Source organism: Notamacropus eugenii, chromosome 3 (genome assembly GCF_028372415.1).
Source record: "Notamacropus eugenii isolate mMacEug1 chromosome 3, mMacEug1.pri_v2, whole genome shotgun sequence".
NCBI classification, from domain to species: domain Eukaryota; kingdom Metazoa; phylum Chordata; class Mammalia; order Diprotodontia; family Macropodidae; genus Notamacropus; species Notamacropus eugenii.
Genome location: NC_092874.1, coordinates 7,546,144 through 7,560,428, shown reverse-complemented (window position 1 = coordinate 7,560,428; position 14,285 = coordinate 7,546,144). Strand labels below are relative to the sequence as shown.

The 14,285-nt window shown below is 40.4% G+C and overlaps 1 protein-coding gene across 8 annotated transcripts in view; it reads left to right on the top strand.

Moving 5' to 3' along the window:
* Nucleotides 1–14,285, top strand: part of DGKB (diacylglycerol kinase beta) — a 686,362-nt gene that overhangs the window by 315,904 nt on the left and 356,173 nt on the right. For all 8 annotated transcript variants that reach the window (XM_072650808.1, XM_072650809.1, XM_072650812.1 and 5 more), the window contains 3 exons: nt 5,096–5,181; nt 7,501–7,590; nt 10,849–11,009. In XM_072650808.1, coding sequence (XP_072506909.1) covers nt 5,096–5,181; nt 7,501–7,590; nt 10,849–11,009 — 337 coding nt within the window. The remainder of the gene's footprint in view (nt 1–5,095; nt 5,182–7,500; nt 7,591–10,848; nt 11,010–14,285) is intronic.

The following is a 14,285-nucleotide window of genomic DNA, read 5'->3' as shown; positions in this document are numbered from 1 at the left end:
GTGGGAATGTTGGATACCAGGAACACAAAGGGAATCAATGAGATGGAGAAACAGCCCAATAAAGAAGGTGAAGTCAAACGTGACTGAAAGGCTCAGGTGGGAGGAAAGCCTCCGACCTGCCATAACCCCAGAAAGGTCTTTAGATTTGCCGTGAAGGGGCCCAGTTTCAGGTCTGATGTTCACTTTCTATATAATGTAGGGCAGGTCACTGACTGTTTCTGGATCTCAGTTTCCTTTTCTTTAGATTTAGGGGCTGGCAGGTTAAATAATCTAGGAGGAGTTTCCAAACCTAAATCCAGTGATACTGTATCCATTCTTTTCTGATAGAGTTGTGAAAAAATATTGATAAGTGTTTAAAAATGCAACAGAAATGCAAGTGGTTAGGATGTTAGTTTCTGATAGGAATGATCCTTGATTAGATTTCACGCATTGACTGTTCTCAGGACTGGTGGCTCTATGGACCCTGCTCATTTCATATTAGTTTGGATTTATTTCTTCAAACTCCTTACCCATCTCAATTTATCTTTAACGTATACCTTAAATTTATATGACTTACCTTCAGGTAGGACAAGATCAAAAGCCAGTTAGCATCATCTGTTGATAATTTGCTGATCGAATCCACTTTCTCCATTTACCCAAGCGTGAGGAAGTCTCTGAACACTGAGCAGCTCTGAGCACGTTTAGTGGTCCTGCTTATCACATGTAACTGCAAGGAGACAGAGGTGCCCCCTCTGCTGGAGGGTCTTCCAGACTCTGATCTCACAGTGCCCTGGGCATAGGGCCCTAGGGACCCTAGGACTAATGCTTGGTAAGCTGATAGGCCATTTTAGAGGTAGAAAAACAAAGCCTAGCTGTAAGTCAGGAAAGAATAGAAAGCTGGCCAAAGGCAGGAAGGCATGATCTGTGTTGCCCTTGATCAGTCAGTCAGTCAGTCAATCAATAAGCATTTATTAAGTGCTTACTATGTGCCAGGTAATGCGTTAAGCATGAAAGATACAAAAAGAAAAAGAAGCAAAAGGTCCCAAGAAGCTTGCAATCTAATGGGTGAGACACAAAGCAAAACGATATACACAAACCAGTTATATGGAGGATTTAGATAGGAAATTATTTAAAAATTTAAGGCCCTAGAATGAAGAGGAATTGAGAAAGGCTTCCTGTAGAAGGTGGGATTTTAGTTGGAAGCCAGGCAAGGGTGAGGGAATGCCAACAGCATTTCATAGCACGTACATCAGTCACTTTTGAAAGATATTAGAGAACTGTCATATGATCACAACTGAGAAAGGCTAATGCATAGAGTCAAATTGATTTTCTAGCCTTCTGTGAATCAGAAAACAGTTGCAGGCTCAGGTAACAGATTAATACTCAGAAAAGAAAATGATCATTTTTAGCCTGTTTAGCTCCCAGGCACCTACTTGCTAATTTAGTCTCAAATCCATTGAAATGTATTCCTCAAGACTAGAGGAATTTGGTCCTCTAGTTCATCATTAAGGTTCTCTCTTTTATAAGAATGATTTCCTCTATTTATAAATGTGTATGAATCACACACAGACACACACACACACACACACACACAGTAAGCACATTGGGTTATACAGAAGTACAATGTGCTGCCTTGATCAACATGAGATTTCTCCCATTCTAGTTCCTCAAATAAAGTCTATAGGACCATTGATCAAGAAGGAGTTCTAATTGACATGGAGGGCAGGGGGTGGATGGGACTGGATGGCTAATGAAGTCCCTTCCACCGTGGACATTCTGTGATTATGTGATATTAAAGAAAGCACTGGATGTTCTGATTGTTTGATTAATGTGTAATTTGGAAATATATATGTATTTTTTCAAATAATTGATATGATACTCTGGTGCAGAGCTATTAATAATAACTTTTAGATATACTGGAATCACGAATGAATATTGGAACTTGATATGTCTAACATTCAGATTAGTTATCCAGCAGAAAGATTAGACACGTCCACCCCAAAGATGACTAACCTTGTCAAAAGGAAAATATCTTAAAACTGAATTGTGCAAGATCATATGTGAATATACTATGTACCATTCATGTCTATGTAAAAATGACTATATGATATATATGACATACATATGCACATGCACACATATATATGCACTCCTATACTTTGTGCATGTATATATGTATGTATACACACACACATCTATACATATATATGCATATGCATACATATTAAGAGGAGGTAGAGAAAAGGGAAGAGGACAGAAGAATAAAGAAACAGAAGAGGGGAAGTGGAAGGAGAAGATATAGGTTATATATAAATATTTTCTAGGTTGAATATATTTTATGCCTAAATCTACTAACTACAAACCTAAAAATTTAACTTTAATTCCTACCATACATTTAAATCCTACCCTACATGTTGCTATTTTCAAAGATCAGCCAAGGAGTGGGGTGGAGGATGGATTTCACAGTGGTTAGTCACTATTACATACTTCCTAATCTGTCTGTGCCAGTTGTTTTTACTTTTTATTTAGGATTTTATATTTCCCCAGTTACATATAAAAACAATTTTTAACATTATTTTCAAAACTTTGAGTTCCAAATTCTCTCTCTCCCTCTGTCCCCACCACCATCCCCTCATTGAGAAGGCAAGCAACTTGATATAAGTTATAGATGTGTAATCATGCAAAACATTTCCATAATAGTCATGTTGTGAAAGAAAACAAACCCAAAACTAAGCCTCAAGAAAAATAAAGTAAAAAAGTATGCTTCAATTTGCATTCAGACACCATCAGATCTCTCTATGGGGATGGAGAGATAACATTTTTCATCCTAAGTCCTTCAGAGTTGTCTTGAATGGTTGTATTGCCCAGAATAGCTAAGTCATTTACAACTGATGATCTTACAATATTTCCCTAATTAGTACACAGTACATTTCACTTTGCATCGGCTCATGTAAGTCTTTGGCTTTTCTGAGAGCATCCTGCTCATCATTTCTTATAGCACAATGGTTTCCATCTCCATGTCACTTTTCTAATAACTTTCCTTTACAATTGTTGTTAGATTCTTAAGATAACAAGAGATGACAACTGTTTTCAGCTCTATGATTAGTGGATAGGAGATAACCTGACACAAATCCCCATGCCCTTCTTGTAGGGAAGGGTTGGTTGTATAATCAGTGGGCAAACTGGTGTTCCATATATAGTGTTCAGGAAAAACCCAACATGGATGATGCCGTCAGATTTAGTTGCTACGGTGGAAGGGATGGGGGAAACTCTTTAGAATGACTAATTCTCTTGTCTCCAGTATGGAAGCGTATTTGGTCCATTTCAGTGATTTTCTCAATTTATTTTCTCCAGTGTCTTCTCTTAACAAAAATAAATGAAATGCATCAGGTAGACACAAGTAGAACATGGCAATCTGCTTGCAATGAACATGTTAAAGAATAGATTACAATTTTCTCAGTAATTCTGATCCTTATATAATAAATATATAGAGATGCCTTAAAGAACTTTAGAAATAATTCATGATATTTTTTCTAAAAATTAAAAGCTCTTCAATAGACATAAGCAAATGTTTGTTTGGAAAAGTCAATGCCCCACTGGGTATTGAGAGTAAGATATTCCAAATGAGTGGGTCAAACTCTGCCCTGGGTCCTACTCACACTTTGTTCAAACACTTAGAGGGAGGCCTGGAGCATGGCAGTCCATCTTCAAGGGAGGTTTCCTGGGAGCTTGTGGAGAGAATTGCACAGGATGGACTGTAACCTTCACCAGAGCAGGGTGTGTGTACCTCATCACCGAGATGAAGCACTTTTAACACAAGAATTCATGCTAAAAACGGGGCCTCTGTAGAAATGTGGCAGAAGATGTTTAAGATCTAGGAACAAAGTCAAGTCTTCCTGGGATTAGCAGCAGTCAATGTATTGGGAAGAGCTTCAGTCCTCATTTTGGGTTCACATTCTGGCTAACGTGCCATAGGAGTACTAGTGTGGAATGGCAATCAGAGAGGTCACCTTGCTGCCCTTGGGAGGGGAATGAAAATAGTCTTTATTTACATCCCTCCCCCCTCCCACCCAGTGTTCACCTGTGCCTTATTGCTATAGTCAATATTGGGATCCAGGTAGGTCACGTATGAGCAGTAATGGAGAGGTCTGCTCATTCACCATTAAGTGGCAACTTGGTGCTTGAGAAAGCTTAGGGTGAGTTCCGGATGGACAGATTCACTAGCAATGACATGCTGGGCAGTTTGAGCTTTGTTGTAGGAATAGCATTTGTGAGTCTTAAGGTGGGTTGTAAAAGTGAGAAAGTATCAGATATTTTTGTCAGAATCCTAGAATCTTAGAATGAGCATGGACCTCAGAGACCATGTGATCCAATCTAGACCGAACCAAGAATATAAACTGTTATGATCCCACCAGAGACCTTCTGTCTTCTGAACAAAGATCTCCACTAACAAAGAGTTCATGACCAACCCATTTCTTCTCACAATACCTCTGCATTTTAAGAACCCCTTCCCCCAAACACACACAAACATAGATCAAGCCTAAATTTTATCTTTAAAAACTTCCAGTCATGGCTCCTGGTGTTAATCTTTGGGTCAACAAGCAAACCCAATGCCAGCTCTATGAGACAGTCTATAGGCCTTGAAGACAACTATTAGGTCTTTCCTGAACTTATTTCCTCCATGCTAAATATCCCCTCTTTTCAACTGATTCTCATATGGCATAGATACTTAAGGCCCTTAACCAGGCTGCTGCTGCTGCTGCTACAGAAGACCTACAACACCGTTCCCCATCCATTAGGGCAGATTATTGGGAGCTGACAGTATCAAATCACTTTCTTTTTGGCATTTCAAAATTGACAGAAAGAAAATATTGCAATAACACAGACTCTAAGTTTTTTTCTTGCTTTTTGTTTTGTACTTAGCAATTTCCCATTTGGTTCTAGCTGGCAGAAACATCCACAGCAACAAAACAAACCATTCTCTTAGTAAGATGGATCAAAAATCATATTCAGTCTTCAAGTGGTTAAGGCTATGTTTCATCAGATTCAGTTCTAGCATTGCACAAATGAATAAAAGAACAGGAATTTTTAATTTCAAAGTGCTTTTGTTTTTCAGGTTAAATTTTTTCCGAGATGTTCCTGACTTCAGGGTCCTGGCGTGTGGTGGAGATGGAACAGTGGGCTGGATTTTGGACTGCATAGGTAAGAAAGACAGAAGTATTGTGTCTACGGGAGATGGAGAGGTGGTGGCAATCAGATTGAGGGAATTGTTGGGTCACAGTAACTCTTGAAGATCATCCTCCATGTTGCAGAAGGTCTCTGATTACTTGGTGGTGGAGAGAACGTGCTCACTGAAGAAACCACAGATCTTTCATGTGTTGAACAGAAGCTAATGGCATTTCTCAAAATTTCTGCCCCAATGATTTTCTCTTCTTTTCTTAAAGCATCTTTTTGCCCCTCCAGCCCATGTATCATCCCCTTTTTCCATCCTTACAATCAGGCATGCAGCAGCTTCTTGCCTGACATACTGATAGCAGAAATCAATGAGAGAGGTGATCATATCACACAGTTAAACTCTCTCCTTACATTAAAGGGACATCTATTCCTCAGGCAAACACATCAGGCAGATACTGAGTCTGACTTGTGAAATGGAGGGAAGGTGGTCCGGAGTGTCTCATCTCTCACTCTCTAACAAGGCTGTGTACCTGTTTGGTAGCTCACCAAGGATTCAGGCCCCTCAGAGAAATGGGCCACAGAGCCCACAGAAACTGAGAAAAAAATAAGCAAATAAAATAAACAAAAACTTCTGCTAGGTTAGCCCGTTAAGCCAAAATTCAAAGAGTCAGAACTTTTTGTTGCTCAGTGGTCATTGGTTAAATTTCACTTCAGCCCCAAGCATCCATTTTTTCTCAAAGCCTTTCATCTGGTGGATCTGAATTCCTCTGATCTGTTGTTTTCTTTGGCTGATCTTTGAATTCCTTGATGTGCACACACCCTTCAGCGGTGCTCGTAGCGATTCATTCAGAAGCTCCAGTCAATTTTACAGGTCTCTCCCTAGCAAGCTGGGAACCTTCCTCTAGATATCTCAGACTTGAACACAAACATGATCGTTCCTCACACTCATAAATATGGGTTCTGTGATGAGGGAGGTACTTTGCATCATTTTTGCATCACTTTATGTCCAGTATTCAAATCTTGGCATCTTGAAGTTTATGATTCAGACATCATGATGAAAGAAGAACATTGCATCTGGGTTCTAGCCCCCATTACAAAGTAAGCAGTGTGTACACTGCCCAGCATCCTTCAGCTGCTACATGAATTTTACTGGAAGCACTTGGCGTTTGTTGGGGATTTTTGTTTTGCGAAATCCAGACCTTCAGGTGATTGAGATTGATTCAAATGGCTTTTTTTCAAGCAGACAGCTGTGCTCCTGGGAGTCCCAGGAGGGAGGCTCATCTCATAAAAAGGCATCCAATTCAAAGATCCTCCTCTTGCTTTTTTCTTCTGAGTCCCTTTGACCCAGGCAAAATCATCTCACCTAAGGGACCACCAGAAGAAGTGACATTGAACCCAAATTTCGTCTTCAGTTAATTCTACTTCTCAAATGAAATATGTCAAAAGACATTGGTTTAGAAAAAAAAACAAATGTAGTAGCATGGAAGAAAATGTAGATCAAGTAGCCTTGGTCATATTTTCATCTACGCACCAATCACCACGGAGATCTACAATCTCACACATTGGGAAGTTTCCTTCAGTGATGCTGATCACAGCCCATCCATCTTTGCTACTTTCATTCCTATGTGTCCTCCTCAAACTTCACCAAAGTGGGCTCCATTTCTCTGACATGGAAGGCTAGGAGCAGGGAAGGCTTTCCACACATCTGTCATCCCTCCCTTTCCACACATGACCATCTCTTCTCTTCCTATCATCTAATTCCTCGAGAATGTCTGTTACAAAGATGTATGTGTAGTAGGATTCAACTTACGTCCAGCAAGGATGTCTGGAGAACAGAGCACAAGGTATCCCTGTGTACAGGTGGAAATAATAATTTAATGAAAAAGTAGGCATAATGAGTTGAATCTGTGAGCCTCTATTTACTTCTTGTCCTTTTTGTGATTCTTAGAGATATCAGACAATTTATACCTGATATTTTTGTCTTATGTAACAGAATACATATTAACTCAAGCTTTTATTGAATGACTACTGCATGCCAGGCATGAGTCTGGACCAAGGATACAAAATCAAACTAAAATCAAAAACAAAAACAAAAAAAATCTGCTCTAGCGGAGCTTAATGTGTGTTGGGAGATATGATGGAAATGCTTATTTGTATTTTGTGAGTATGTGGGTAAATCTTGTGAATGTGTATGAACTTCATTTTCTTCTACATACTAATATTAAAAGTCACTATTTCAAATGTGTGATTCTCCTGTGCACACACTGTCCTGTTTTCACTTAATCATGTGTGTGTGTGTGTGTGTGTGTGTGTGTGTGTTTGTCTGTTTCTTTTCCCATTCCACAGAAAAGGCAAATATAGTCAAGCATCCTCCAGTTGCGATCCTGCCTCTGGGGACCGGTAATGACCTCGCCAGATGCCTCAGATGGGGAGGAGGTAAATATAAAGAATGAGTGAATCAACAGATGAATGCAAAAAATAGAAATTATGAAGTTTGGCTACTCAGGACAGACAGATTTATGAAATTCCCATTCAGTGATCTGCCTGAATGAAAAGTCCCCTTTCTCAATCCATTCATAAAAAGCTTTCTTTACTCTTAAAATTGACTCATTTGTGATGTGTGAGTGGTGAAAATTGGTACCAGTGGTGTGTGGAAAACCCACTTGACCATGCCTCTCAGGAGAGTATTGAAGGACAAAAGATCTTTTGAAAAAGTCATTTTTCCTTAAAAAGGTATTAAGGCTATTCTACCTATAATGCCAGTTATTAGGAGTGGTGCCTGACTCAGGCAAGTCCACTGATAGTTTTGACTAAATATTGGGGAAAATGAAATATTTAAAGATTATTCAACAGTTTAAAAAGTTTTGCATAGCCATAGCATGGGGAGGGGGAAGATATTCAGGAAGGGGAGCATGGATGATGTCTTGAGTTGATTTAGCCTGACTTACCCATTGGAATCTACCAGTGAAACATCAAAAAGAATGGTTAGAGCTCCTCATGTCTGTCTCGGATGGCCAGGAAGGTATTCTCAGAGCCTGAAGCTTTAGTCCCCTGGGCCAGTCAAGTCTTGAAGATGCCTCTATACATTTCCCATTGGAAAAACTATCCTAACTTGCATTGGGGAAGGGAATATTGCCCCAATGAGCTATGAACCAAGTGGGGAAGGGGTATTTTGGATGACAGGAGCATGGTAAACAGCAGCTTCCATCTCTGGATGATTGCAGTGGACACTTCTTAGTATTCTAACTTGCTTAAGAAATTCATGTGGAGAAGGATGTCTCCATGAGCACTGTAGAAAGTGATTGTGTAATTTGGGCAGAATGTTTGATAATACACGTATTTTCATTTCAAGTTTGAGAATTGGTGAGATAATGGAATTGAATTAGCGGGTTCTATAAAGCACTTGGCACAATCTTGAAGAAACTAAAGAGAAAACCTGTAATCATCTTTGGATTTCCAAATCCAAAACAAACAACAAATAGAAAACAGCTGACTGTGTGGCCATCAGTCACACTGTACTTGTGAGCACTCATGCATGCCTGTGCTTAAGGGGGAAATGGTTTTCTTAATGCAAAGGGGCCAGAGGCATTAGTGTCAATGACACATGCCTATGACAGTCACTTATCCTTTTAAGGGTCTCGGGTGACTTCTTCTGGGTGTTTGACATAAGGATGAAGTCACAGGTACTGACCAGATCATTAATATACTTTCTTTTTTCCTTCTTGTGGAAGTCATCTGGCACAGTAGATAGTGTTCTAGATTCAGGAAGACCAGAGTTTGAATCCCTCCTCAGACACTTACTGGCTATGTGACCCTAGGCAAGTCATTCAACTTTCTCAGCCTCAGTATCCTCATTGGTAAAAAGGGAATAATAACACCTCCTTCAAAGAATTATTGTGAGAATCGAATGAGATAGCATATATAAAGAGTCCTTCAAATCTTGAAACATTGAATAAATGTTAGATATTACTATCACTAATAATAATTTTTTTTCTCAGTATCGTTCAGGTATGTGACAATTTCATATTTTATTATCAAGTCCTAAAGACCAAATATTCAACCCCTGAGAACATCTTGGGAATCTGAGCGCTCATGGAGGAGCAGACTTAGCACAGGGCAAAGATACGCTCTGGAGATCAATGCCTCTTTCTGCAGATTCCCTTTCTTATGTCTTGTGCTTCGGGAATGCTGGAGTTGAGGATGGTGGGGGAAGAGAAGCCAGACTCATTTGTAGTTTCTCTTGAGCAAGTATGCACTCCTTCTTCCAGCAATGGTTCCGGTACCATGCAGGTAAACACTGCATACCTCAGTGAAATGCACTGAGCATATACTGTGTGATGTCATATATAGAGGTCTGAGTTTGGGGTCAGCAAATGCTGGATTTAAATCCCATGTCTGACACATTTAGACTGTGTCAAGTGACTTGAGAAGTCACATAACTGAGCATTTGCCAACCTGATCTGCAGGGAATCCAAGAATAAAGGGAATCCTTGACAAAGCCATAGATGTGCAAGGCATTACCTGACATGTTGTGGATGCACAGACAAAAAGAAAACATCTCTTGCCTGAAGAGGTTTTCATTTGACTATGGAGTTCACAGATCAGTGAGTCAATAAGCATTTCTTAAGTGTTTCCCTGTGCCAGCATCCTGAAGCCCTGTTTAGCCCAAAGGTGACTACTGGCCTAACTCAAAGTTGGGGGAGGCTTTGCCATGGAAATCATTTGTTCACAATCTCCTAATGTTCCACCCTCCCTCAGCCTTGTCCTTAATTAAGGAGACCTTCAAGCCTTCCACCTAACTATCATTTTAGGCTCTCACTCAGCTTCTGACTATGCTCTCCTGTTTTCCTGGTATTGGCTCCTGCCTGAAACTATTCAAGATTAGACTTTGTCCTCATCCTGTGGACCATCATGCCTTATTAGCTCCCCAGGCCTCAATTATTCTCACTGTTTGCCTTCTCTGCTTCTCCTCATGTACTGCAGAATGGAATGAGGAAAGCCAAAACACCATTCAATGCAGGCACTGGAATTATTACTATATCACCTACAATCGCCAGATGGGGAAACTGAGGCAGAGAGCAGGGAAATGACTTGCCCAAAGTCTTACAGTTACAATGTGCCAGAGCTGGGATTCAAACCCAGACGTTTCCTGCTGCCAGGTCCCCCACAGTTGGTTGCCTTTCCCAGAAGGGTTAGGAGATTTGCTTACCTGTGCTTACCCAGGGGGGGAACCTCATTTCCCTGAATCCAGGGCTCCTTTCACAGTATCTCACTGCTTGCTCAAATATAAAATGCTATTCCTTCCCTTATAAATAACTTCTCAGCACTTTTGGGATAGACAGCCTTAAGAGTCCAGTTATTTGAAAGCTTCATGTTATAAAAGAGTTAGGATAGTTTAGTTGGTTTTTAATGATGAGAAGAGAACACAAAAAGGAACTTCTGAATTGTATGTGAGTTTTCTTACAGCATCAGAGATCTTTTAGTCTGTGATTTTCAAGGTTGCCCAGGTTATTTGATGGGTCCAGAGAGATATTGATTGATGAGGTTCTACTCTCTCCCACCCCCAGCAACCTGCCTAGGCCTCCATGCTCCAGGTGTCCCTGAAGATGTAAGCATGTGCCCTTAGCTAAGGCAGGCCCACCTTTGGCATCCTTTTCCCATCTCCTTGAGCTAAGCAATCTTTCTTTGCCTTAGGTTACGAAGGGGAGAGTCTGATGAAAATCCTCAGAGACATTGAGAACAGCTCCCAGATCATGCTGGACCGATGGAAATTTGAGGTCACTCCAAATGATAAAGATGAAAAAGGAGACCCAGTGCCTTACTCGATCATCAATAACTACTTTTCCATTGGTGTGGTAAGTTCTTTCACTACGGGCTGTGGTTTGTCTGTGCTGTTGAGCCATTCCCAAGGACGACTGATAATGTTGGAAAACTTATTGATAGCGAAAGTACAAATTTCATCTGCATCCTGTTGAATGGCTGCTAGCTGCTCCTCCAATTAAGACTTTCTCTTCTGATTGTGTATTTCCCTCTACTCCAAACACTTTCCAGGAGAGGGAGATGAAATTGTGCTCACTGAGCAAGTTTTGAACATCCGAACTAATACATTTTAAGAAAAGTAATGGCAGGATATTCAAGGATGGTTTCCAAATAGGAGACAAAAGACCAGGTTTGTGAGAGCAGAACAGGTTCTTGTAGCTTTAATTTGCATTGAGACCCAGGAGTATTATGTTTGAAAGGACTGATAAGTCAATTTTCATGCACATGTACGTAAGAACGGACAGAAACATACATGTCAATGATGACTACAAGTCTGTGGTTGAGGTCATTTTCCTCTTCTGTGGTTGATTTCACTGGATGAGTTTCTTTTTCTCTTTGGGATTCCCATGTTCAAATAAGCAGATTGGGCTTTGATAAGGACATGGATCTGAATTAGTAGAGAAGTAAGCATTTTCACAGTGGATGTGCTGGGGTGGGGAGGGGATGAGAAGGGGAAGGGAATGAGCATTTATTACGCATCACCTGCTCTGTACCAGGCATTGTGATAAGTGTTCTACAAATAGAACAACTTATGAGGGAGAGGTCATTACTATCCACATTTTAGAGCTGGAGGAACATAGCTAATAAGTGCCTGAGGTCAGTTTTGAATTCAGGTCTTCCTAACTTCAGACCTAGCACATCATTCACCGTACTGCCCAGCTGCCAAGAGGCAGGTGAGGGTGTGTGTGTAATATTTATTGTAAACTGACTTGTGGATACAAGAACAAATCCTTTTATCCACACTGCATCTGCCTTAATTGTGGTCTAGTATCTAGCACACAGTCTGTTTCCATATCTTCTCTCTCTCTCCCTTCATCTTTAATGAGACACAATTTAGGACATCAGCCTTGTTAGGATTCAAGCCTTATCACCTGTGTGCAAACCCTGTCCTGGGCATGAGGAGGAAGGAAGGATGGAAGGAAGGAAGGAAGGAAGGAAGGAAGGAAGGAAGGAAGGAAGGAAGGAAGGAAGGAAGGAAGGATGGAAGGAAGGAAGGAAGGAAGGATGGAAGGATGGAAGGATGGAAGGATGGATGGATGGATGGATGGATGCATGGAAGGATGGAAGAATGGATGGAAGGATGGATGATAGATTTAAGTTTGGTTCTTATACTCCATGAAAGGACACAGACCAAATGAATAGTTAGCATGACTTTAGTTCCAGCCCACAACTCTTACTGGTCACTAGACTCTATGCAAGTCACTTCTTACCTCATTGGCCTTGATTGTTTTCTAAGAAAAATAGGAAAACAGAAGCAAACCCATTGGCACAATGATTACCCCCACTAGCATGGGCAATATTCCCCAGCCATGCCCCATTGCTACCCTCATCTCTCCAATGAAAAGAAGCAAATACTTTTCTCTGCCCTTTTCTGCAGTTAACCTCAATTGTTACAGTTATACATAGTTTCATGTTTGGGGTGGTATTCCTTCTGTTCATATCCTGGAGATCTTTGTGTATTGTTTCAGTCCTACTTATTGAACTTGGAATCAGATTCATGTCTTCTCATGTTTCTCTTGGTCTATCATCATCTACCACAATTTGTTTAGCCATTCCCTAATTGACAGGAACCTACTTGGATGCCATTTCTTTGCTTACAGACACACAAAATGCTACTGTGTGTGTGCATGTGTGTGTGTGTGTGTGTGTGCTTATAGTTCTTCTTGAGGTAAACGTTGAGTAGTGGCTTATAGAAAAGCACCTTTCGTAGTCACAATACCATTCTGAAGCGCTTTCCAAAGTCCCCAGCTCCCTCAGGACTCTGTATCTTTGGCTTCCTTTCCAAATCCCATCAACTCTTTCCATTTATTTTTGGTCATCTTTAACAGTATTGTTATCTTTATTGATCTCCAGCTATTAGGGTTTGGGAACATTGATTCTTGCCTTTGCTAAGAAATTGCAATTCTTCTGAGAACTATTTATTTATATGTTTTGACTGCTTATCCATTGGGGAATGAATGAATGAATGAGAATGTGTTTATTGAGTGCTTATGGTGTTCCAAGCACTATATTAGGTGGAGATGTATTTACAAAAAAGGAAACAGCTCTTGTTCTCTGGGAACTCACACTTTAACTTGGGATACAACCATAAGTGAGAGTTTAGCTGGGGAGCAGATGCAAATACCTGGACATCCTAAAAAAGTGAATGACAGAGCAAATGACCAGACCCAGAGGTCCTTAGGGCTTTTCAGCAGGCTAGATGAGAGTAACTTGGGACACTGTGGGACACAGAATCTGGGTAGATAGTAAGGCCTGAAGAATTTCAGGATGTAGAATTTTAGGCAAGGCTGGTGTTAAGACCTGGGTATCTTCCATCTCACCAGAAGGATTAGATTGGATGACCCCTAACTTTTCTAAGTATGACCAGACATGTTGTTCTCCCATCTTGTGGTATTTGGACTACCTGGAGATCAGGAGAGTAAGTGAAGGAAATGGGGGAGGGCACTCTTCCATTTCTGCAATGGGTCTGAGAAGATTTTGGGATCAGGGAAGAGGTCAAAGGGAAGGGCAGGTCTTGGTGTGATATATTTGTGTTAGTTGCCTATAGATCTTAAATATCAGATACTTTTCCGAGACACTTGATGCAAGCACTTTTTTCCCACTCAATAGTTTTCCTTTTATGAAATGTGTATTAATTATGTTCACACAAGTTTTGTTTATTTATTGAAATTAACTAGTGTTTCTCTTGATGAATCAATTAATAAATGTTTAGCATTTGCCTGTATCAGGTGAGAGGGTTATGATAGGGTGGCCAGAGGATCTGCCTGGGAGCCAGGAATATATAATTTCAGGTTCTTCCTCTGATAAAACCTTGGGAAATCACCTAAACTTTCAGTGGTCCAGGTCAGTTTAAAAAATTCTGGTTGTTTTCTCCCCCAGATATTTTCTCATCTCGGAGTTTCCCAGGCCAATGAAAACATAATTCTCACCTCTATGTACTTTGCAAGATACTGGAGACACAAAAAAAGAAATTTAAACAGCTCCTCTCATGGAGCTGGTTTTTGGTTTTAATTCCTTGTTTGGTTAAAAATTCTGCCCCTGCTGATATGCATGTGTGTATATGTGATATATGTGTATGTGCTTATATATAT